Here is a 23,700-nt window from a genome sequence, read left to right on the forward strand (position 1 = left end):
GAAATGATTTTTAGGACTCTTCTGCCATTCCATATGAATTTTGAAAAAAGAACAATATCATTCCCCAGATTGTCTAATTTAAAGAAACAACAATTTTTAGAGGCCTACTAAAGATGAAGAGATTGTTTTCCTTATTTTTGTAATAATTAGAAGAAGCAGTAAAAAGCCCCATGGTTCAACAATATAATGGGAAACTAACATTATCATTCTGCATTCTCTCTTCTTAATTTAAAGAGAGAGAATTCTTTAATTCTGTGTGCTAAATTCTCTCTTCTTAAAACTCCTTAAAGAACACATATATTCGAGGAAATTTGCACCTATAAATTAGTACACAGTTTTCCAATTCTCTATCTTTCTCTCTCACTTGACACTCTTTTTCTTGGTTTCTAGGTTTATATGTTAGGCTAATTTGTCAAAGAAGAGAACAGAATATTGGTTTAATGTGATATTTTGAATAACAGTTCGGTTTTGTAAGAGCCACTAATTTTTTTTCTGGAATGATTCACTCCATTCCTGACTATGTTTGTTGACAACTAATGTCATGCAAGAACTTCATGGTGACTGAATACAAAAAAATCTCATGAAGAACCAATTTAGGTTTTTTTTTCAGATTATTACTTTAGTAATGCCTCAGAGTGTTTCTAAAATTGGTTCAGAATCTTGTTTCCCTGAGTCCCTGGAAAAAAAAATTACCTTGTTTTTTTCCTAATAAAAAGGGGGAGTTTGAATTCCAAGTCAGATCAAAGCACCAACCAGTAAGAATAGGAATAATGAAGGAAAAGCAGTAATCATGTAAATTACTCTCAAAATCTGTAGGTTTTCATAGAGATATTCTACTTATATCCTGATTATCTCAGTTTGTAAACTAGGTATCTATATTTGAGGATAATTTTTAACTTAAAAAGGAAAGGAATTCTTAAAAAACATATGACATCAGGACTTAATATTTATTTATAATGAATGATATTGGGGCAACTTGTGGGCTTTGCTTTCAAAGAGAAATGGATTAAAAATGCAACTCAGTCACATTATAGTATTGTGACTTTGGACAAGTTACTTACTGTCTCTGAATTTTAGCTTTTCTTTCATTTAAAAAATGGGAATAATATTTCATGGAATAATCATGAGTGTTAATTAAAAAAAAAGTAAAATTAAATTATACAAAATTTGTATAAAATGTACTGCCAGACAGTGGTTTTTATTATCTTTATTTTCCCCCAAATAACATCAATGAACACGTTTGAGGAATACAGCCCCACTTTAAGCACCAAAAACCATTTTTGAGGGCACTCATTTAAGAGACAAAGAAAGACTGTACGCACTTATCTCATTTACTCGGTATGAGTTATCTATGTTAATATGAAGAAACTGACAATGAAAGAGATTATCATAAACTAGATCAGACATCATAAGTTAGTTCGTAGTAGAATTGGAATTCCTAACTCTTTCTGCCTGAAACCAGAGCATGTACTACTTATTAAACCTGTATTCAATGAGGAAGATCAAATTCAGAGACAATAATTTTCTGAAAATTAATAGAGGAATAAATTATTATGACAAACAGGAAATGTAACATGCTCATTTTTCATAATCCTTGATAAATACAGATAACATAACAAAACCAGATTATTCTATGTATTCCGATGAAAAGTTGAGTTAAGCATTAATGAGTGCTAAGATTTTTCATTGGCTTCAACTTTACAATCTTACCTCTATTTGTCACACAAATGACTGCATCAGCTGGTTGAGATGATAAGAAAAAGCAAATTGACAACTATTTCAGTTTTAGGTGAAGAGATTCAGTATTTTTAAAATCAGTCTTTCCCAATACATTGCAGTTACTTTATTTCTGTAGCTAATATTCTTTTACACATTTTCCTTTGCAGCTATGGGAGCCAAAATAGTGAAGAGAAGTTAGATTTGGAGTTACTTTGGGCCTTTCTGGACAAAGATTCTATATAGATTTTCCCCTGCATAAAGCATATGTTTTATTTACCATACATGCCCATGTCTCACAGCAAATACTCCAGTGAATCAAATGTACCAACAAGGGCCTTGAGGAAAATACACTAAGGATTATAAATGTTATCCTCAGTTGCACCGATATTGGAATGAGAAACTTTTGGGATAATGCCCAAAGAGATAGAAAGGGCATAAGAAGTAAGCCAAAAGCATATGGAATATTTTGCATATGATCTAAATGAGAAAATAACTAAATATGCAAAGTTTTTGGGAGAGGTTTCCTGAATTTCCTGTCAGGATTTCTCTCAAGAATAGAGGCTCCCACTTCTTCTTTTGCTGAGTAAAATACTGGGACAACTTAATCTTATATGAAAACATTATATTTTTATCATATACTAAAATGTCTCCATAAAAGTGGCTCTCCAAGCTGGTAGGTATCAAATACATTATTCAAAAACACTGAATATAGAACAATAAAAAGAATGGGATAGAGTTCAGTGCTCAGTGATTTCCCATTGAAAGGCAAGAAAAACTATGGATTAAATATTCATTGAACTATTCAAACTTTTCCAAGAATCACTTGAAGTCATTCTCCTATCATACTAATGGTGTTAATTCTGGAGAAGCATCTACTACCCAGAAAGTCCCCTTTCCATTTGAAAGATGTGCTAAGTTTAACCCCATAATGAATGGAAACATAAATTCTAGGAACTTGGCAGGATTTTACAATTCTGATTTCTTTCTGTTTCATTTCAGAAATGACAAAAAAAGCAGTCTGTTGAATCAATCACTATTTTTTTCCTTCAACAAGTATCTTTCGAGGATCTGCTATCTTTAACTAGTATACAAAGACTGTGGATAAAATGGAATCAAAATAGATAAGATTTCCATTGCTACACGATTACAAAAAATCAAGGTCAAGCAAATGAGAGAAAATATGCTGAAAGTTATAAATAAAGTAACCTGTCTCTCAGTTCAGAACTTTTTTTAGTACACCAAGCCATTTTTTAATCAGCAAATTTACTCCATTATACCAAGTAATATAGACTATTGATCCATTATTTTTTAGTCATTTTTCGAATATGAAATTATACAAAAGTGTACTTTCAACTTTTTCTGACTTTTCTGTTAAGTCACATATTCACCAAAAGCTGCCCCCAAATGGTGATTCTTTGTTTGTTAAATATTCTAAATTATTCTGATTCAACCACAGCATTTAATAAATTATGTGATCAAAGTAATTTGAGGGTGATGATCTAATTGTTCATATCACAGCTAATCAGTATAACCAGCATATCTATAAAAAGAGATATTTTAACAGATATCTTTAATTTCTATTAAAATTTTCATATATGCATAAGTTTGTTACTTTCAGGGCTTTAAAACATCCAAAAAATATTTTTAGTTTGATACATAAGTGCCTATAATATACAAGAATATCAATGGGAGGCAGTATACAGCAAGGATTTTTTTTAATGGAGTTTTAGATCCAAGAGGGATAGGTTTAAATTCAAGCTTTGTTATCTATTCACGTTGTCAGATTAGAAAATTGTTAAAGGCCTTTCTTTCTTCATTCCTAAAATGGGTTTAACAATGCAAATTTTTAACAAATTAAATAAAACATAATATGTGGAACTCTCTGTTTCTGTAAGAAGGAGTAGCTTGAGACAGATCAATATTAATGCAATGAACATATAGAAATGTGAGATTAAACAGAAAAATAATGTGTTCTAAGACATATGACACCTTCAGTTTGCAGTTCTTCATATAAGAAGTCGCAAGTCACCACTTGGGTCTAACAATAAGAAAAAAGATGAACAGCCTGAAAAATCAACTGTTTTAGATCCTTAGAGCAGGCAAATCCCTGCCCTCAAGATTGAAAATCAGACAGATAAACCCAAGAAGTGAAGGTTTCAGGGAGCAGAGGCTCATGAGCAGAAACTGCCATAGGGTTCAGTGCTAGAGTAGGAAAACCTGAAGTATAACTGACTATTTGTGGAGGCTCAGTGAGGAAACTCACAGAATTAAAAGCTCTGGGGGGACCAAGATATATGAGACCTCCACCATATTGTGAGATTTACTTCCAAGAGCTCAACCAGATTCAGATGGGTAATGTCAGAAAAATCACCTTGTGCTTCAGGGGAAGAGGAAAGGGACCATTTTGAAATCCATGAGAGTGCTGTGTTCTTAAGAGAGCCAGCCCTCACAGAAATATAGCTGACCAGAGCCTAATCTGCTGGGACACTATAGAGCTTAACTGACCCCGGACAAGGCAATACCCAGCTAGACTATCCTCTAGCCTTCCATGTGGGAGAAGGGAAATACCCAACTCCAGCCCACTCTAAACTTCCTTCTACTTAAGTGGGGAGAAAAAGCTGAGAAACATACATGAAGTTCACAGCCCAGAGGCCTCGGCTCACTAAGAGACTGAGCCTTAACCATAGGACTATAGAAAGCTTCCCTCTCCCTATGCCTGACCATCACATTTCTCAAGGTCTACTTGCTCTGGTTCTTCTTACCCAGTGCATCCTGTCTGGGTGTCAAGAAAACAGTACAAGCAAAACAAAGGCAAAACATTTTTTTTGAAGAGGCAGAGAATGATTTAGAACCAGACATGGCAGAGGTGTTAGAATGATAAGACTGGAAATTTGAAACAACTCTGATTAATATGATAAGGGCTCTAGTGGATAAAGTAGATGGAATGCAAGAACAGAAGGGAAAGATAAGCAGAGAGTTGACAATAAAAAAAAAATAAAGAATTCTTTGGACAAACAGAAATTAAATATATGTGTTGTCAGTATCAAGGCTTGAAGGAATTGTTAAAAGAAATGCTTTAAAAAGGAGGAAAATAATATAGTTCACAAAGTCAGATCTACATAAAGTAACGAAGAGCATTACAGAAGGAATAGTGAAGGTAAAATAAAAACATTTGTTTGTTATCTTAAGGCACTTGACATATTCTAGGTCTAGATTGTAGGCTGCTGAGAACAAAAAGGATCTGGATGGCAAGATGTTACCTCAAGGACCTGAGTTAACACAGACAGAAACAGAGCGAGCAAGAGATTACAAACTCCATCAAAATAAGAAAGTGGGCAAAATCTTCTAATTGGGAATATCCCCATGGAAGTCTGAGAAGACACATCCTTGGAAAAGGTTTGAGAGGCCCCCAAAATTTTGTGGACTGAAGCTGGATTGAAGGGTGATGGTCTTCCTCTGCACAAACCCAGGTTTACAAGACTGAGAGACGGTTGTTTTTCAAATGTTTTTCAAATGTGTACCTATCAGCAAAAGGTACAAGGAACATGAAGAAACAGAGAAAAATGCTCCAATCAAGAAACAAAATCCTTCTTAGCAGTCTAGAGAAATATAGGCACATCTGACAAATTTTCTGTAATAAGATGCTCAATGAATCAGGCAAGTGGCATGTGTTTTAGTTTTATTGTATTTGTTTCAAATCTTTAACAAGTATAAACATATTTTTTAAAGATTTATTTATTTGACAGAGAGAGTGACAGAGAGAGAGAGCACAAGTAGGCAGAGCGGTAGTCAGAGGGAGAGGGATAAGCAGGCTCTCTGCTGAGCAGGGAACCCGATGCGGGACTTGATCCCAGGGCCTGGGATCATGACCTGAACCAAAGGCAGACGCTTAACTGACTGAGTCACCCAGGCACCCCAAATATAAATATTTTTTAAAGAAATGATAGAGAACATGGAAATTCTATAAATAGTACTCAGTATCATGATCAATATTTATCTTGTAATATGCACTAAATTTCACAAAATATAAAGCTCTACATTTAAAGTGCAAATCGCAACTGCTTATTATTTCTAAGAACTGAATTTAATATACAATAATATAGGAAGTGTAGATTTTTAAAATATTAAGAGGTCACCAATGAACCTTTTGAAAACACACAAGAAATCACACACTAATTTGAAACTATATGTACCTTTTAGGGAATTTATTATCAGAATTAAAAGTATTTTCCACATTGTGCTATAGAGTATGTCTTATAGAAATACATTCCATTTCCACAAAATTTTGTAGGAGAAATAAAGTTTACCACATTTTAAAATAAGTCAATTAACAAAACATTGGAGAAACTTGGGTATAGAATTGGAAGAAATGAGCAGGGAAAATATTTAATTAACTATAATGTGGCATATAAGAGACTATAAGAAGAAGCATACCGATACAGATATTTAGGAATTTCAGGATTTTACTTAGTTACTCTTTACAGTGTCCTTCATCCCCCCGCCCAGAAGAAATATTTCATTTACTTGAAGAAAATACTACTTTATGGACCACATCTTTGAAGGCTTGTTTTACTCGCTGGTTTCTCAGAGTGTAAATGAAGGGGTTGAGCATGGGGGCAACAGAGGTATTGAGAATAGCTACTCCTTTTGTCAATGATGCCCTTTCTTTTGCAGAGGGATTAGCATACATAAATATACAGCTTCCATAAGAAATGGAAATGACAATCATATGAGAGGAACATGTGGAGAAAGCCTTTTTTCTCTGACAGGCAGATGGGATTCTCAAAATCGTTCTGATAATATACATATAAGATAAAATCACCAATGCCAAAGTGAATAGCAAAACAACCAAAGCAAAGTAAAAGCCAATTACTTCTAGGAGCCATGTATCCGAACACGACAGTTGTAGAAGGGGAAAATAGTCACATGCAAAGTGATCGATGACATTGGAAGCACAGTAATCCAGCTGGAGCAGAAGCATAAGGGGTGGGAAAATGGTCAGGAACCCACCCAGCCACGCGCAGAGCACAAGCAGGGTGCAGAGCTTCCTGTTCATGATGGTGGTGTAATGAAGGGGCTTGCAGATGGCAACGTAGCGGTCATAAGACATGGCAGTTAGAATGTAAAATTCTGTCACCCCCAGGAAAATAAAGAAAAAGAGTTGGGCTGCACAGTTGTTATAGGCAATAGTCTTATCCCTGGTGATAATTGCCCCCAGAAATCTAGGAATACACACAGTTGTAAATGAGATTTCTAAGAAAGAGAAGTTTTGGAGGAAGAAATACATTGGTGTCTGTAGATGAGGGTCCACCAAGATTAGGATGATGATCGTCAGGTTTCCAGTGACACTTAATAAGTATGTGATAAATAAGAAGAGGAAAATCACAATCTGAAGATCAGGATCATCAGAAAGGCCTAGCAGGACAAACTTTGTGATCGCTGTGTGGTTCATTTCTCTCTCTCCGTTTCTTCTTTTAAAGGTATTTAGGTGGCGAGAGAATTAAAGGGAGGACATGAAAGGTGTAATTCATGATGATCAATATCACCATCATTGATACAATTCTAAAATATATTCTATAGTCCATGCTGATCTTATTTTCCTTTAATCCTCTTGTTTGCATTTGGTTGTAGTACATATTTGTGAGCTTTGCTTTATTTACCAGTTTTCTTATTTGAAATGTAGCAGGAAAAGTTTGTTAATCTTCATACAATAACTCACATTATTGAGAAATGATAAAGTCAGTACTTCTTGCTCTGTCCAACTTATGTAAATCATTACATAATGTTTGAAAAATTTTAAAAATGTGCCTTTTTCTTTCTTTTGTTAAGTATTTACTAGTTATACCACCACCTAAAAACAGAAATGAATGCTTTTAATTCCATCACAAGGTAAAAGTGAAAGACAGCTAAAGTAACAACTTTTATACATCTTATGACATAAGAAATCAATTAATGATTTTCTTAGCAAATAAATTACTATCTATTTATTAATTTTATTTTATACATTAATATTTTGGGGCGTAGTTTTAAAATAGTATGAGAATGTTATATACATATTATATAGTAGTATATTACGTATATATTTACTGTATGAGAGAGTTAATAGCCTTATTATTTTTTTAATAGAGAACATATTCACTTACTCGCTTATTGTTTTTTCTTGTAATTCCATCAAAATCATTAATGTTTGATATCTCCTGTGACTTGCTACAAAAATATTTTTATTTTTGAGCTTAAAGGGACATGCATCTTTTTTTTTATTTTACACTGAAGCACAAATTGGGAAAGTAGCTACTTGCCTCAGATATTAGCAGCTGGGTCACCCAGATTGTTGTCCAGTGCATTTTCCATTTGAACATTCTTCTTTCTGAGCTATTAGCTTTATGAAAAAAAAATTGGTTCTCCTGTAATTCTGCCTCACACTTATCTTTTATATGAGAATAGTGATCCATAAGGACATTTCAGAAACATACAAGAAAATGTCGTCTATTTGTACTAACATATTCAGGTAATTCCCAGCTGTGCTGGATATCCTGTGCTGTAGATTTTTTTTTTCCCTTTTTCTTTTTTCTTTTTTCTTTTTTATTCTTATGTTAATCCCCATACATTACATCATTAGTTCTAGATGAAGTGTTCCATGATTCATTGTTTGTGCATAACACCCAGTGCTCCAGGCAGAATGTGCCCTCCTCAATACCCACCACCAGGCTAACCCATCCTCCCACCCCCCTCCCCTCTAGAACCCTCAGTTTGTTTTTCAGAGTCCATCGTCTCTCATGGTTCGTCCACCCCTCCGATATCCCCCGCTTCATTCTTCCCCTCCCGCTACCTTCTTCTTCTTCTTTTTTTTTTTTCTTAACATATATTGGCATTATTTGTTTCAGAGGTACAGATCTGAGATTCAACAGTCTTGCACAATTCACAGCGCTTACCAGATCCTGTGCCGTAGATTTTGATTGTTAAATTTATGACAGTTACCTTGTTTATATTTTAAAACAGTCAAATTTGCGCTGTGAAGAATAGAATGCAAATCATCGCTTCTCTGCCAGGCTCCAGCAAAGTTCACTCTAATCAAATTCTATTTGATTAGATTAGGTTTCCTTTGATGACTCAAAGGAAAACAGTTCAGGAAATAAAAATGAAATGCCAGAAAACTTAAAAAATGTGGAAATAATATGGTAGTCCTATTCAATAATGTTGATCTAAAAATTTAAGAAAGCACTATTTAGAGAGAGGACTGAGAGGGATATAACATCATTGGGGTATGAGTGCAGATTCTTAAACTAGAATGGCTTTCCTCTGCTTGGGCTTATAGCTGAAATTTTCCAAGTCTACTTGTTTTGACCTCAAAAGAAAGTTGTTCATTGATCTCCTGGGAACAAGGCCAAGTCCAGGCCCGATCTGTGCTATATTACAGACCATGAGGGATTTCTGGAAGCCATCCTTGCATTTCTCAGTAGCCTTTTAACTCTTCTCTATAGTGAATCTCCCTTGAAAATGGTTGTGTTCATCTTTGTATCCCACAGAGGACCTAAAATGTTGACTTCTACAAGATGATTACTTCCATTAATCATAATTCCTTAATATTTTATGAGTAATAAAAAACTATTGTGAAACCTACTTTCTTACAAAAATAAACTCACAATCTAATTTATATTTAATCATCTGGAAATATAAATTTTTCTAAATATATCCTTTTTATTTATCCTTAAGCTTTGTTGGTGTTGAAGCATTGAGAAGCAAGGTTATTTCATAATTCTGAGTTAATAATAACTATTACAAAGCACATATTGTGGTCACATTTAAAAAAAATACCAATACACACGTTAATTTAACCCTCATTACAATAGCAATATTTAATTGCATTGTCAATTTGCCCATCTTATTTTTCAACTTGGCCTTTATATTTATTTGTCATTATCTTTAATATTCTAATGAGAAATATCACCAAATACTAATATTTTGTTTATTTGAAATTCTGGATAGTGAATTATTATTATTTTTTAATGTAATTCTTTATGTTTCCCAAATATTTTGATAATAAAAATTATATTATATGTAATCAGTTAAAATAAGGCTTTTTGTTATGTAATTTGTTATTTGTTATATAATTATATAAACTAATAATACATATTATATCATAACTAGTTAATATTAAATAAGTGTTATATATCTAAATAAAATAACAAGATATACATTTAACATAAAAAATACAATTGTCAGTTTGTGTAATCAGATAATGACATAGTTACCAATACAGAAGTAAATCACAATTGGAATGCAAGATTTTTTGGAAATTACTTACTGGAAGAGGGGAATTAGAATAGAGTGGGGAGAAAAATGGAAGAAACTCAAATTTATGACAGTATATACTGTGTTTATTTAACCTAGTAAAGGAACACTCAGTAGAGGAACATTTTGACTGATGTGGCTCTATATTATAGGGAGTGATACCCTTGTCCACTTCATTTATATTTTTTTCAGCTTTATTGAGATATAATTGACATATAACATTGTGTAAATTTGAAGAGATATAACATCATTGGGGTATGAGTGCAGATTGATTTTATACACTTGTGTATTGTGAAATGATTACCATGATAGGGTTAGTTAACACATCTATCACTTATATATTTACCCTTTCTTTTTTGTAGTGAGAACATTTAAGATTTACCCTCTCAGCAATTTTAAGTATATAATATGGTAGTCTTGTAGATCAGTTTCATTGCAAGAATTAAATGGTGTCATGTTTTTACCCTAAAAGCCCAATTAATAGGCAATAAGAAACTCTCTTATATTCATGGAGGGCACGTGTGCAGTAATGCTCACTTGACTGCATGCTCATTCCCATGATTTCCTGTAATTGTTGTTTAGATTCAGGGCTTAATCCACGTTTATGTTTGGGAACTTTTTTTGCAAAAATTTAAGTTTGGGAATTTTTTTGCAACTTTCAATAGGAGATACATGTTTAGTTGTCTTCCATTTTTATTCTTCACTACCATTGTTGATCAATGGCTGGATCCTTTAATTCATTATGTGCTGTTCTTAATCTGTCATTTACCATTTGCCTATTCATTGTTACAGTTTATACGAAAAAGCGCAGATGAACGCCTACTTTATTTTTATTCAGTAGTCAGAGTTGGTTCTCTAGTATATTTTTGTTGGTATCTTTAGGAATACATAGCTCTATAAATTATATATTTGTTGTAGGTCACATTAGTGATTGACATAATATTTCAAAAGAGATTGAAATTGGCATCACTCTCTCTTTGGAGTGCTTTAGCTCTGGGGTAGACCCTTCTCTCTTGGACTGTACACTTTTCTTCTTGATTGTTTCCTTCCCATCTTGTAGGACAAGGGTTTCCAGGCTCATGCTACACTTTTCTGTATTAGAACTGGACTGAGTCATTTCTCCAAAGAAGCCTTCTTACATTGGTTAGGAAATGGTGAATCAAGGTAAGAAACTGGGCACTAGCTGTGATAAATACTATGAGTTTGATCATCCTTTCTAGGTATTTTCAGTGGACAGGACCAGCAAACACATATTTTTTTTTTTTCAAGTAAAATGTCTATGAGTGCAATTTCAATGTATCATTCAAATTTGGGACTACAGTATTTTTATGAAACCCCCTTTACCTTTTATACATTTATATTTTCTTTATCTCATGATGAGAGCCCTGACTATGAATAGAATTAGATAAGATTGTAATATAACATTAATCCTCATTTGCTTCTTTTCCTCACACTGCACATACAACAGCATTAGAGTAACAGTGACAGCAATACCATCCATGATATTCCTACCTAGGAACAATTAAAAAATTTTTAAGCTATTCTTTTTGCCCTTAGGTTAAATTTCACTTGGATGTACCATTCAATTACAGCATTTAAGATCTCAGAATAATTCTGCTTCATTTGGTTATCTCACCAACTAAATATATATTTAATTATATTTATTCCAGTTCAGTGTAATGGCTTATGCTACTAAGATACACATTTCCTTCCACTCCTTTCAAACAATTAATTCTGACTTGCCTTCTAAGGATTCCTGAGACAGATTCACCGAGTCATTTAAAATTGAAATTAAAAAATAATACTGAACAGTGGCTAAATAAGAAAGCCAGAGGGTGCCTGGGTGGCTCAGTTGGTTAAGCGACTGCCTTCGGCTCAGGTCATGATCCTGGAGTCCCGGGATTGAGTCCCGCATCGGGCTCCCTGCTTGGCAGGGAGTCTGCTTCTCCCTCTGACCCTCCCCCCTCTCCTGCTCTCTCTCTCTCTCAAATAAATAAATAAAATCCTAAAAAAAAATAAATAAAAAAATAAGAAAGCCAGAAAACATCTTCAGGGCTTTTGTTTTTAAAACATGTTGATGTCCTACCCTTCTAAAATCTTTACTATCAAGTAAATATTAACAGTGATCTTCTGATAAACTAGTCATTGGAAATTTCACTGATGCTCGAGGTTAGACAAAGGACTCTATTTAAAAAAGTATATAGGCTCTGTTCCTTTGACAATCTGAGAGGGGACCTTTTGACTGTTCCATTTCATTTCAGGTGTTTTAAATTTAAAAAAATTTAAAATAATGATAGATATCATTTTGCTGGGTGGAAGTCTCCCTTAGTAATGCATTGATTTTGAAAGTCTAGTTTTTTAATCTTATTTATTTACTGATTTAGCTATTCTTTGGTTAAACCTTATTAAAAGTCATTTAAAAAATATGTTCAGAGAGTATCTCCAAAGCAGTTTGCTTTCTGATCATGTTACCCTGTTTCTTTTTCCTTTATTAAAATGTTTAGTAAAGTTACTCATGCTTAATATATTAGAGAAAAGGAAAATAATTTAATTAATGTTATGGGCAACATCTAGCTCAGTTTCATAATTGCATTGAAATACACTTCAGGCACTGCTTATTCATTCTTGACAAATTAACTAGAGCTTGTGTGAAACTTTCCCTCTGCTTGCATGAGACAAAATCTCCAAGGTTGATCCCACTGAGTGGTTGGAAGAATTGTTTTTTTTGGAATTGTCTTTTACTCTTCTTCATAATTATTTTAGATGACTATTTACCTGAATCAATCTGAATTTTTTATATTTCTTCATTTCAACGAAGATAAGCAGATTCAGTTTTTTGAAATTCATACAATTGCATATAGAAACAAATCAAGGAAAAAAGAGATCACCAAATCACATTTAATAGTATTTTCAGAAATAGTAACACACATATATGTAGGGGTTTATGCTGAATATCAACTGTCAAAACCTCATGCTCTATAATTTATGTGGCACTTACTTGGACATACGAATAGCTGTTTTATTTATTTTACTTTTCTTTTAGTTGGAATTAATTCCTAACTTTGGGAAGGATGTTCACTGTTGTTGTGGTTTAACAAAATCATTATTTATTTCAGTAATATTTAAGGACTTTTTATTTATCTCATTTAGTTCTTATAACAGAGTTAGTAGACTTTATCTTTGCTCCCAAATGAAGAACTGAGGCTCAGAGCGGCTATGTACCTTACATAAATTCATATAGCTAGCAAGTGTCAAATATAATGTGAAATTAAAGTCTGTTCTCTTAAACAGAATACCACATAGCCTATTGGAAACACACAGATAGAGACATAGTTACTTTCTCTCTTTAACTGCAAATGACTATATTGATATAATAAAAAAAATACTATCCTATTTTTATACTTTTTGATATAAACAGTTGCAAATTATAACCCCAATACATTCCATTTAAGGTGATTAAAAGTTGAGCTAAATAATGAACCAATGATAAGGTTTGAGAGACTTTGAATACCTTCTATATGCCTAACTTCATTCTGCTTTTCATAAAGGTTCGCAAACACAGAATGGCTGGAATAGTAAAATATTAGCAAATTCCATCGTTGTCATCTAGAGGAGCCAGCATTTCTGATAACCTTCCTTTGCCATTGAACAAGTATATATTCTATTATTGACATTTTGTCTTATCTTTCCCATTTTTTTCCCACGGGGAATATAGTTATTTAACTGTAGAGAGTAAGAAAGAACCAACTATATAAAAGAGAGAAAAATATCAGAAAGTGTTTTAAAATTCTTTGGCATGGTTTCTACACAGATTTAACTTGTACAAGTACTTAATACTATGTCTATACTCTCTGCCACTCACTCAAGGGGATTAATTCAGTGAATCAAAATTGTCAGAATAGGAATATACATAAACTACTAACATATAAAACAGCGACATAAGGAAATCCTGGGGGCAGTGTCCAGTGTGACATGAAAAAAAAACCTCCAACAAGGAAACAACCACACTAAGTGTGAAGTTTGTTTTCCTTGACATTATTTTTCAGACAGAGATGAGCAACCTCAAATCTTATTTCCTAATGTAGATCTTGACTAAATGCATCTCTACACCATGACATTTTTTAAAACTGGTAATCTACCACATTGTACTAAGTCCATTCCTTGATTCCATTATTATTAATCTGCCTCCTAGTGAGAAAATTTTGGTACCATAATACTGTTAGTACATTACACATAATACTGTTTTTCCTGTTTACTCTATTGCTTACCAGCAATGGCAGTTGAAGAGTTTCTTGTTTTGATTGATTAAAGTTCTAATTTATATGCTAAGTATTATATTAAGAGTTAGTACCCTTCTTGACTAGACTATAATAATATAACTATGTGCAGCTAAGATAAGGTGAGTAAAAACACCAGTAAAATTGTTCTTATTATAGTAAAAGCTATGCAAAATTTGCAAGTCCTTACAGAATTTCAAATATATATTTGACCTCAGCCGCAGCAACTTCTTCCTAGAAACATCGCCAAAGGCAAGGAAAGCAAGGGCGAAAATGAACTATTGGGACTTCATCAAGATAAAAAGCTTTTGCAAAGCAAAGGAAACAGTCAACAAAACCAAAAGACAATCGACAGAATGGGAGAAGATATTTGCAAATGACATATCAGATAAAGGGCTAGTATCCAAAATCTATAAAGAACTTATCAAACTCAACACCCAAAGAACAAATAATCCAGTCAAGAAATGGGGAGAGAAGACATGAACAGACATCTCTGCAAAGAAGACATCCAAATGGCCAATAGACACATGAAAAAATGCTCAACATCACTCGGCATCAGGGAAATACAAATCAAAACCACAATGAGATACCACCTCACACCAGTCAGAATGGCTAAAATTAACAAGTCAGGAAATGACAAATGGTGAGGATTCTCAGAAAGGGGAACCCTCCTACGCTATTGGTAGGAATGCAAGCTGGTGCAGCCACTCTGGAAAACAGTATGGAGGTTCCTCAAAAAGTTGAAATACAGCTACCCTATGACCCAACAATTGCACTACTAGGTATTTACCCCAAAGATACAAAGGTAGTGATCCAAAGGGGCACCTGCACCCCAATGTTTATAGCAGCAATGTCCACAATAGCCAAACTATGGAAAGAGCCTAGATATCCATCAACAGATGAATGGATAAAGAAGATGTGGTGTGTGCATATATATATGCATATACATATATATATATAATGGAATATTAAGCAGCCATCAAAAATGAAATCTTGCCATTTTCAATGACGTGGATGGAACTAGAAATAAGTCAATCAGAGAAAGACAAGTATCATATGATCTCACTGATATGAAGAATTTGAGAAACAAGACAGAGGATCATAGGGGAAGGGAGGGGAAAATGAAACAACATGAAACCGGAGAGGGAGACAAATCGTAAGAGACTCTCAAACTGAGGGATGCTGGAGTGGAGGGAGGTGGGAGGGATGGGGTGGCTGGGTGATGGACATTGGGGAGGGTAGGTGCTATGGTGAGCGCTGTGAATTGTGTAAGACTGATGAATCACAGACCTGTACCCCTGAAACAAATAATACATTATATGTTAATAAAATAAATAAAAATAAATAAATAAAAGAGAGCAAGCACAAGTTTTTCTTTGTTTTGTTTTGTTTTTCAAATTAGGCTATTATATTGGCTGTTACAGCTCAAGACCTTAGGCAAATCATTCAACATTTCTAAGCATCAATTTATACACTGGTAAAAAGGGATAATCATGTCTAATTGTCATATAGCTTTAAGGTTAATTATGATATGGTATAGAACATACCTTGTTTTGCATATGACACAAAATATATGCTCTCTATATAAGAGTTATTATTTATGAAATTCCTATCAAACTTTTAGGTGGCATAAGAGTAAGTGGCTACCTTGGGGTGCCTGGGTGGCTCAGTTGGTTAAGTGGCCAACTCTTGATTTTGGCTTGGGTCATGATCTCAGAGTCGTGAGATCAAGCCCTGTGTCAGGCTCGGTGCCCAGAGCAGAGTCTGCTTGTCCCTCTCCCTCTGCTCCTCCCCCCACCCTCATGCGCCCTCTCTCTCTGTCTCTAAAATAAATAAATAAATAAATAAATAAATAAATAAATAAATAAATAAATAAAATCTTTAAAATCTTTATGTTACATATTTTTATAAAAAATAATGCAGAAAATAAGAAGAGTTTATACAGGGCGCCTGGGTGGCTCAGTTGGTTAAGCGACTGCCTTCGGCTCAGGTCATGATCCTGGAGTCCCGGGATCGAGTCCCACATCGGGCTCCCTGCTCGGCAGGGAGTCTGCTTCTCCCTCTGACCCTCCCCCCTCTCATGCTCTCTCTATCTCATTCTCTCTCTCAAATAAATAAATAAAAAATCTTTAAAAAAAAACAATTAAAAAAAAGAAGAGTTTATACAACAAGACATAACACATGACTTCATATCTAGAAAACGTAGGATACATGACCTTCAAATAGTTTGTAAGTGGTAACATATGCACCCAAGTTTATTAACTGAATGGGAAGAATTGGACAGACACTACAGATAGTACACAAAAACAATGGTGCTATAGATATTTATTTCATGATTCAGGTAACTATTAAAAGGAAAAATAATTTTATATCAATAAGAGAAAAGAGATATTTAAAATAAGTTGATTGAAACAGTATTGACTTTAAGTCATTACAGTATAAAACGTTTTTTACTGAAGTTTAGTTGACACATAGTGTTACATTAGTTTCAGTTGTACAACGTAGCATTTCAAGATGTCCATACATTATGCTGTGCTCACTGCAAGGGCAGTTGCCATCTGTCACCATCCAGAACTATTACAATAGCATTGACTATATTCCTTACGCTTTACCTTCTATTCATGTGATTTATTTATTCCATAATTGAAAGTCTGTACATTCCACTCCCCTTCACACATTTTGCCCATCTCCCCACCCCTTCCTTCTGGCAACCATCAGTTTGTTTTATGTATTTATGGATCTGTCTCTGTTTTGTTTGCTTATTCATTGCTTTGTTTTGTTTTGAGATTCCAAATATAAGTGAAATCATATGGTATCTGTCTTTCTTTGTCTGACTTATTTCATTTAGCAAAACACCCTCTAGGTCAATCCATATTGTTGCTAATGGCAGGATTTTATCCTTTTTTATGGCTGACTAATATTCCATTATATATATGTATCTCACAACATTTTTATCCTTTCATCTATCAATGTACACTTGGATTGCTTCCATATCTTAGCTATTGTGAACAATGTGGGTTCATATATCTTTTGGAATTAGTGTTTTTGATCGAACATTTTGATTAATCAGAATAGTCAGCAAAATGATTTATCCTCCATAATGACAGGTTTTATATTCACAATCATAAATCACGGACATGGAACTTACAGATAGTTTTAAAGGAAGACACAACTCAGCCACATCCATGTTATCAAGAGTGTTTAGCAAATGAGCTCAGCATTTCTTGTAGCTGGGACATGGATATAGGAAGATAGTACAAATTAGTTTAAATTTCATTTTCTTTTATTGAATCTTCATGATAACATTCATTCATTTTGATTTGTTTGTATGAAACAGTATTTCAAGGACCACATCTTTGAAGGTTTGTGTCCTTTCTGATCCCTTAGGGTATACATAAAAGTGTTTAGCATGAGGGCAACAGAATTATTGAGAATAGCTACTTCTTTTGTAAATGATTTTTTTTTGCAAAAGAATTAGCATATATGAAAATAGAAATGGCAGCCATGTGAGTAGAACAAGTAGAGAAAAAAAATTTTTTTTTCTTCTGACTAGGAGATGTGATGTATACATAGGGCAAAATCACCAATGCCAAAGTAAATAGCAAAATAACCAAAACAAAGAAAAAGCCAATTACTACTAGGAGCCATGTATCTGAATGAGACCATTGCAAAAAGGAAAGATAGCCACATGCAAAGTGTTCAGTGACATTGGAAACACAGTAATCTAGCTGGGTGAGGAGTATAAGGGGTGGGAAAATGGTCAGAAACATGCCCAGCAGTGCACATAGCATAAACAGGTTATGGAGTTTCTTGTTCATGATGGTTGGATAATGAAGGGGCTTGCAAATGGCAACATAATGACCAAAGGACATGGCAATTAGAATTTGAAATTCATACCCCCATGAAAATAAAGAAAAGTTGGGCTGCACAACTGTTATAGGAAATGATATTATCCCTGGTGATAATTAACCCCAGAAATCAAAGACTACATATAATTGTAAATGAGATTTCTAATAAAGAGAAGTTCTAACTAAGAAATATGTAGGTGTCTGTAGATGAAAGCCCACCCAAGTTAGGGTGATGATAATCAGGTTTCCATTGCCACATAACATGTATGTGATAAATAGGAAGAGTAAAATCACAATTAGAAGTCAGGATCATCAGAAAGGCTCAGCAGGACAAACTCTGATCATTATGTGGTTGTTTATTTCTTTCTCTTCCATTTTTATTTCTTTTAAAGATATGAGACAACATTGATGAATCTGGAGGACATTACCCTAAGTGAAACAAGTGGAAAGACAAAAAAATGCATGATTCCACTTATGTGAGATGTTAAAAGAAGTCTATCTCATGGAAATGGAGAGTAGAATGGTGGCTGTCTTGGGATGGAGCAAGGTGGGCAATGGGGAGTTGCTGTTAGCTGGTACAAAGTTCAGTTCTGTAAGATGAGTAACTTCTCAAGATGTTGAAGATGAATATTATTGAAGAACATTGCTGTACTACATTTGCCTACAGTTAACAATACTATATTGTGCCCTTAAAAATACAAGTGGGTAGATCTCGAGTTAGGTGTTCTCACCACTTTATAAATATAATTTGTACTTATTCACAATTATTGCAGTTACGTATAGAGACCAATATTAATAATAATCACTACTATTTATTGATAGCTAATTATGCTATGGGCTTGACAGATTCATTTTCATCCCTATGGTATGTTATATATGCCAGATATATCTGACACCTGATTTACCAGTGGGGAGGTATATGTTGAGAGGTTATAGAAACCCTAACTTTGTCAACTATTTGCCTTCTTTCACATACAGATTATACTTCAGATTGGATGAAATTGAGAAATCATTCACAAGTTTTCTCTTACATTTTGAGTCCCTTTCAATTTTCTATTACTTATTTTTTTCTCATCAATTCCTGTGCTATATTTCTCAGTTGAATATATTGCATAGAAATCATTAGGAATGTTGCACCACTAATAGGGTTATAGTATATTTCTATTACTAAAAAATGGTTTATATTATTTAGAATACTTTATCGTATCCATATTCTTCTTTCATTTTCTCTCTCTCACACACACACATACATACACGTACATCTTTCCAAAATACTTTAGGCACTTAATACCTTAAGTAGAATGAGTGGAAGAGTATTTTAACCTATGTAATTCTAATTTTATATGAAATGGAAAATTTTACTCTGTTTTGAAGCTTTTATTTTCTACAAAACTTAAATGATTTTACTGTTTAGGCATCAAATAATTTAGACACATGCCCAGTTTCAAACTACTCCAAAACTAGGAAAGGAGCTATACATAAATATTTCAGCATAGTCAGAAAGTGGAGCTTACATTCCATGGAATTAGAGAAATTGAACTTATTCTACATATCGAAGACACTATTTCATCACTACTTTCTAAGGTATGTGTATACATATGTATGTATGTATGCATTTACTTGTATACCTACCTATGCCATACCTATACCTAGTGAGTCGTAGCTGGATTTGGAAAGATGGAGATGTATTTAGCACCATGCCTACAAAAGCATGTATGTTAAATATCTACGCTTTTTATTTTATTATTTTTTTAATCCTTTTTTTGTTTTAGATTTTTATTTATTTAACAGAGATAGAGAGAGAGCACAAGTAGGCAGAGCGGCAGACAGAGGGAGAGGGAGAAGCAGGCTCTCTGCTGAGCAGGGAGCCCGATGCAGGGCTCGATCCCAGGACCCTGGGATCATGACCTGAGCCAAAGGCAACCGCTTAACCGACTGAGCTACCCAGGCGCCCCATTATATCTACGCTTTTTAAACCATTAGATAAATTATATGAACACACCTTATCTAGTGAGCAATGTTTCTTGGTTTTTAAATGAAAGCATTCACATCTTTCAAAAAATCATATGGCATTTGAAGAATTTTTTTTCCTAGAGAAATTGCAAGATGCTGAAGGGATTTCTGACAAAGATCAATGAAAATCACAAAATTATATTTTCTGTATAGAGTAAGGAAAATATCATATCAATATTTACAGTATATCCTCCATTCTGGGGGATAACTGTTTTCCTAAACAAGACTCAAAGTACAACTTTCTGAATTACGATAATTATTGTTCAAGAAGTTGCAACTAACAATGGGTTCAGAAGAACAGGAACCAGAAGGGCATATGAAGTTATTTCAATTGAATGGGAAATACATTAAATGTGCTTATAAGCTGTTAGAAAGATGTAATGAATAAGGTTGACAGGAAGGCCACTGCGATTTGAAGAAATTGCTCAAATTTCATGTTTGTATATTTTAAATTGCCCTGCATTATGAGTGTCTAATTCGTGACACCTCAGCATTTCATTTGCTTGAGAAAAATAGAATCTTCCTTGCCCTGTCCATGAAGGCTCGCTTGACTTGCTGGTTCCTTAGGCTGTAAATAAAGGGGTTCAGCATGGGGGCTACTGAGGTGTTTAGCACAGCAACTCCCTTGCTCAGAGACACTCTGTCTTTTGCTGAGGGTTTAATATACATGAAAATGCAGCTGCCATAGGAGATGGAGATGACAATCATGTGGGATGAACAGGTGGAAAAGGCCTTTGTCCTCTGACTAGCAGCAGGAATCTTCAAAATTGTTCTGATGATATATATATAGGACAGAATTATGATTACCAAAGTGAACATTAAAGTAAACAGAGACCAGGAAAACCCCATTATCTCTAGGAATTTTGTGTCTGAACAAGAAAGTTGCAGCAGGGGAAAATAATCACAGGTGAAATGGTCAATAATATTAGATCTACAGTAATTAAGGTTTAAGAGCAACATGAGTGCAGGGAATACGATTAAGAATGAAATCAGCCATGAAGAGAAGACAAGGAGTATGTAGACTCTGGGATTCATGATGGTCATGTAATGCAGAGGTTTGCAGATGGCAATGTAATGGTCATAGGACATGGCAACCAGGAGGTAAAATTCAGTGACCCCCAACAGAATGAAAAAAAAAAAAAAGAACTGAGCAATGCAATCATTAAAAGAAATAGTTTTATCTCCTGTAATCAGGGTGCCCAGGAACCTGGGTATGCTGACAGTCGTGAATGAAACCTCTAGCAAGGAGAAGTTTCTGGGGAAGAAAGGAGGTGAGGATCCAGCAGGGTAAGGGCGATAATGGTCAGATTTCCAGTGATGCTGAGCATGTAGGTGATGAGCAGAAAGACAAAGATCACCCCCGGAAGCTGTGGGTCATCTGACAATCCCAGGAGGATAAACTCTGTTAGTTCTGTGTGGTTTCTCATTCTTCAGTCACTTATTTGTTGTTCTCCTACCAGACCTCTAGGAGAAAACACAAGGAACAAACTCGAAGAGTGAATTAGCAAAGGTCGAAGTGTGGAGCCAGAATTTGGCTGAAATACTATGTGTTTTCATCTCTAGGCGAGATTTTATGAATCTTCAACAGATTCTTCCTGGCCCACCACACATCTGTGCTGAAATCTCCTGTGAACTACTCCACTACATTGTGTGTGTGTGAAAGTTAGGACAGAGTCTGAACCTCAAAGCCTTTGCAACACAGTCCAGTGCCTGGAAGTGTCATAAGAGGCTTAAAACAAACACTTGTCTAATTAATTAATTAGTCATGCTGAGCTTGTTCTTGCATCACAAACACCCATCACCTGACGTTCTCTATTGTATGCCCAATTCCTGGCTGCATATTATGTAGGTTGTGTCTTTGTTTTACAAGATGTGTTTTCCTACTTTATCTACTTTTCAATATGTATTTATTTGCTGGGCCTAAATACTCCATATGGAGTAAATTTATAAGAAAGGACATGTAAAAGAAGCCCAAAGTTTTCTGATACATAATTTTAAAAAAACTTCATAAAACATTATTTCAAAATCGGTTTCATTAAATTTCTTTAGAATGCATTTAATTAACTTTACTCCTGCTCAGTAACAATACTGTGTCTTCATCAGGGTTTGCTTTTCCTAGGAAACAGTTTTTCATAACACCTGGAAGCCTCAATATGCATTCTCATCAAATAGACAATATTTGGTTTCATTTGAATTGAATTTCAATTCAATCCCCAAATTGAAACTTTTGCACTAAATTTACTGGCTTAGGAGATCCTGGTTTAAAAGGGTATATTGTTACTCTTCCATAGGTTGTGTCAATGCACTGCATTTTTAACCTTATTTCAACTTTTTTTGCATATCCCTTATTTTCTTAACTTTCCTACCAATTTTAACACTTTCTGAAAAATAATAACTTGACTGAATTACACATTTTGGCTACTGATTAAACCTTTGAGGAAATGTATGAAGAGCTATGAAGGAAGATATTAATATATATAGAAAGGTTCATGTGAGCATCACTGAAAAGGAGTACTTAAAGGCCAATTTTCAAGGATCGGTGAATACAAGCCTAAAGAAAGTCTACCAAGAGATGATCCAATATCACAGACTTGGGGGAGGTATACTACACTATTTATGTAAACATGTTAATGAAAATCAATGAACTGTATTCATTTACCAACATCAGCTAAGCCTGATGGATGCTATTCATTCATTCATTCATTCAGCAGCTTTCGGGGAGAAAAAACCTCAGTGTTTAACAAGGTGCATATGATTCCTCAAGCCTGAAGCCATCCCAAGGATGTACTCATGCAGAGTATGAAGGATATCTCTAAGCATTTAGCCCACCTTTTTATTTCTGAATGCAGGTCCATATTTCCCCTGCAAGAACATGGTTTGGGTTTACCTTAAATTATCTTCCATTCATTTTGTCAAAATCAAGAATCCCTTCTAAGAACCCCTGAGATAGAAACACGGCATAGAGATGGTAATTTCCTGCTTTTCATTTAATGGAGAATGAATAAATTGATATAATAAAACAAAATATACTAACATCCCTTTACATTTTTAGAAATAAATCCAGTTGGAAACTGAAATTCTAATATATCCTGTTTAATCTGATTAAAAGTTGAGCTGATAAGTAATGAAGCAATGATACAGTTTGGGAGACTCCATTGCCTTCCGTATGTCTGACGTACCTCTGATTTTCATGCAGGCTGACTAACATGTAGAGTGGCCATAACATAAAATGTATTAGCAGTTGCCATTGTTGTAATGCAGGGAAAGCAGCGTTCCTGAACACATTTCCTCTTAATGAACCCCTTCGCTTTCTACTGTTAATGTTTTTGTCCTAAATTTCCCATTATTTCTTGAGTACAGAGAGTGAGACAGGAGCAAATGTATGAAAGAGAGAAAATATCAGAAGGTGTTTTAAAACTGTCTAATATGGTTTCTACACAGATTTTATGTAGCATGAGCTTTGTAATGTTTTATCTGTTCTCTCTGCCGATGGCTCACGGGGAATAATTCAGTGAATCAAAATTGCCAGAACAGGACTGCACACAAAACAC

General features: G+C 34.3%; 2 protein-coding genes and 1 pseudogene across 2 annotated transcripts; all 3 read right to left on the reverse strand.

Moving 5' to 3' along the window:
• Positions 1 to 6,235: 6,235 nt before the first annotated feature.
• On the reverse strand, positions 6,236 to 7,171 carry LOC118008446 (olfactory receptor 6C3). The gene has a single exon (XM_035001989.1). It carries the CDS (start codon positions 7,169 to 7,171, stop codon positions 6,236 to 6,238), a length of 936 nt encoding a protein of 311 aa, XP_034857880.1.
• Positions 7,172 to 17,598: 10,427 nt separating this feature from the next.
• Positions 17,599 to 19,835, reverse strand: LOC118008994 (annotated as a pseudogene).
• Positions 19,836 to 20,644: 809 nt separating this feature from the next.
• On the reverse strand, positions 20,645 to 21,576 carry LOC118008447 (olfactory receptor 6C1-like). Its single transcript, XM_035001990.1, is given in 2 exon segments — positions 20,645 to 21,417; positions 21,420 to 21,576. Coding segments are annotated over 2 exon segments (930 nt in total).
• Between the last annotated feature and the right edge of the window lie 2,124 nt (positions 21,577 to 23,700).

The sequence above is a fragment of the Mirounga leonina genome, unplaced genomic scaffold (genome assembly GCF_011800145.1).
Source record: "Mirounga leonina isolate KUSES-001 unplaced genomic scaffold, KU_Mleo_1.0 Mir_126, whole genome shotgun sequence".
Taxonomy (NCBI): Eukaryota; Metazoa; Chordata; class Mammalia; order Carnivora; family Phocidae; genus Mirounga; species Mirounga leonina.

Excerpts from the sequence above, each read along its gene's own strand:
- LOC118008446 (XM_035001989.1), bottom strand. The coding sequence starts at position 7,171 with ATGAACCACACAGCGATCACAAAGTTTGTCCTGCTAGGCCTTTCTGAT.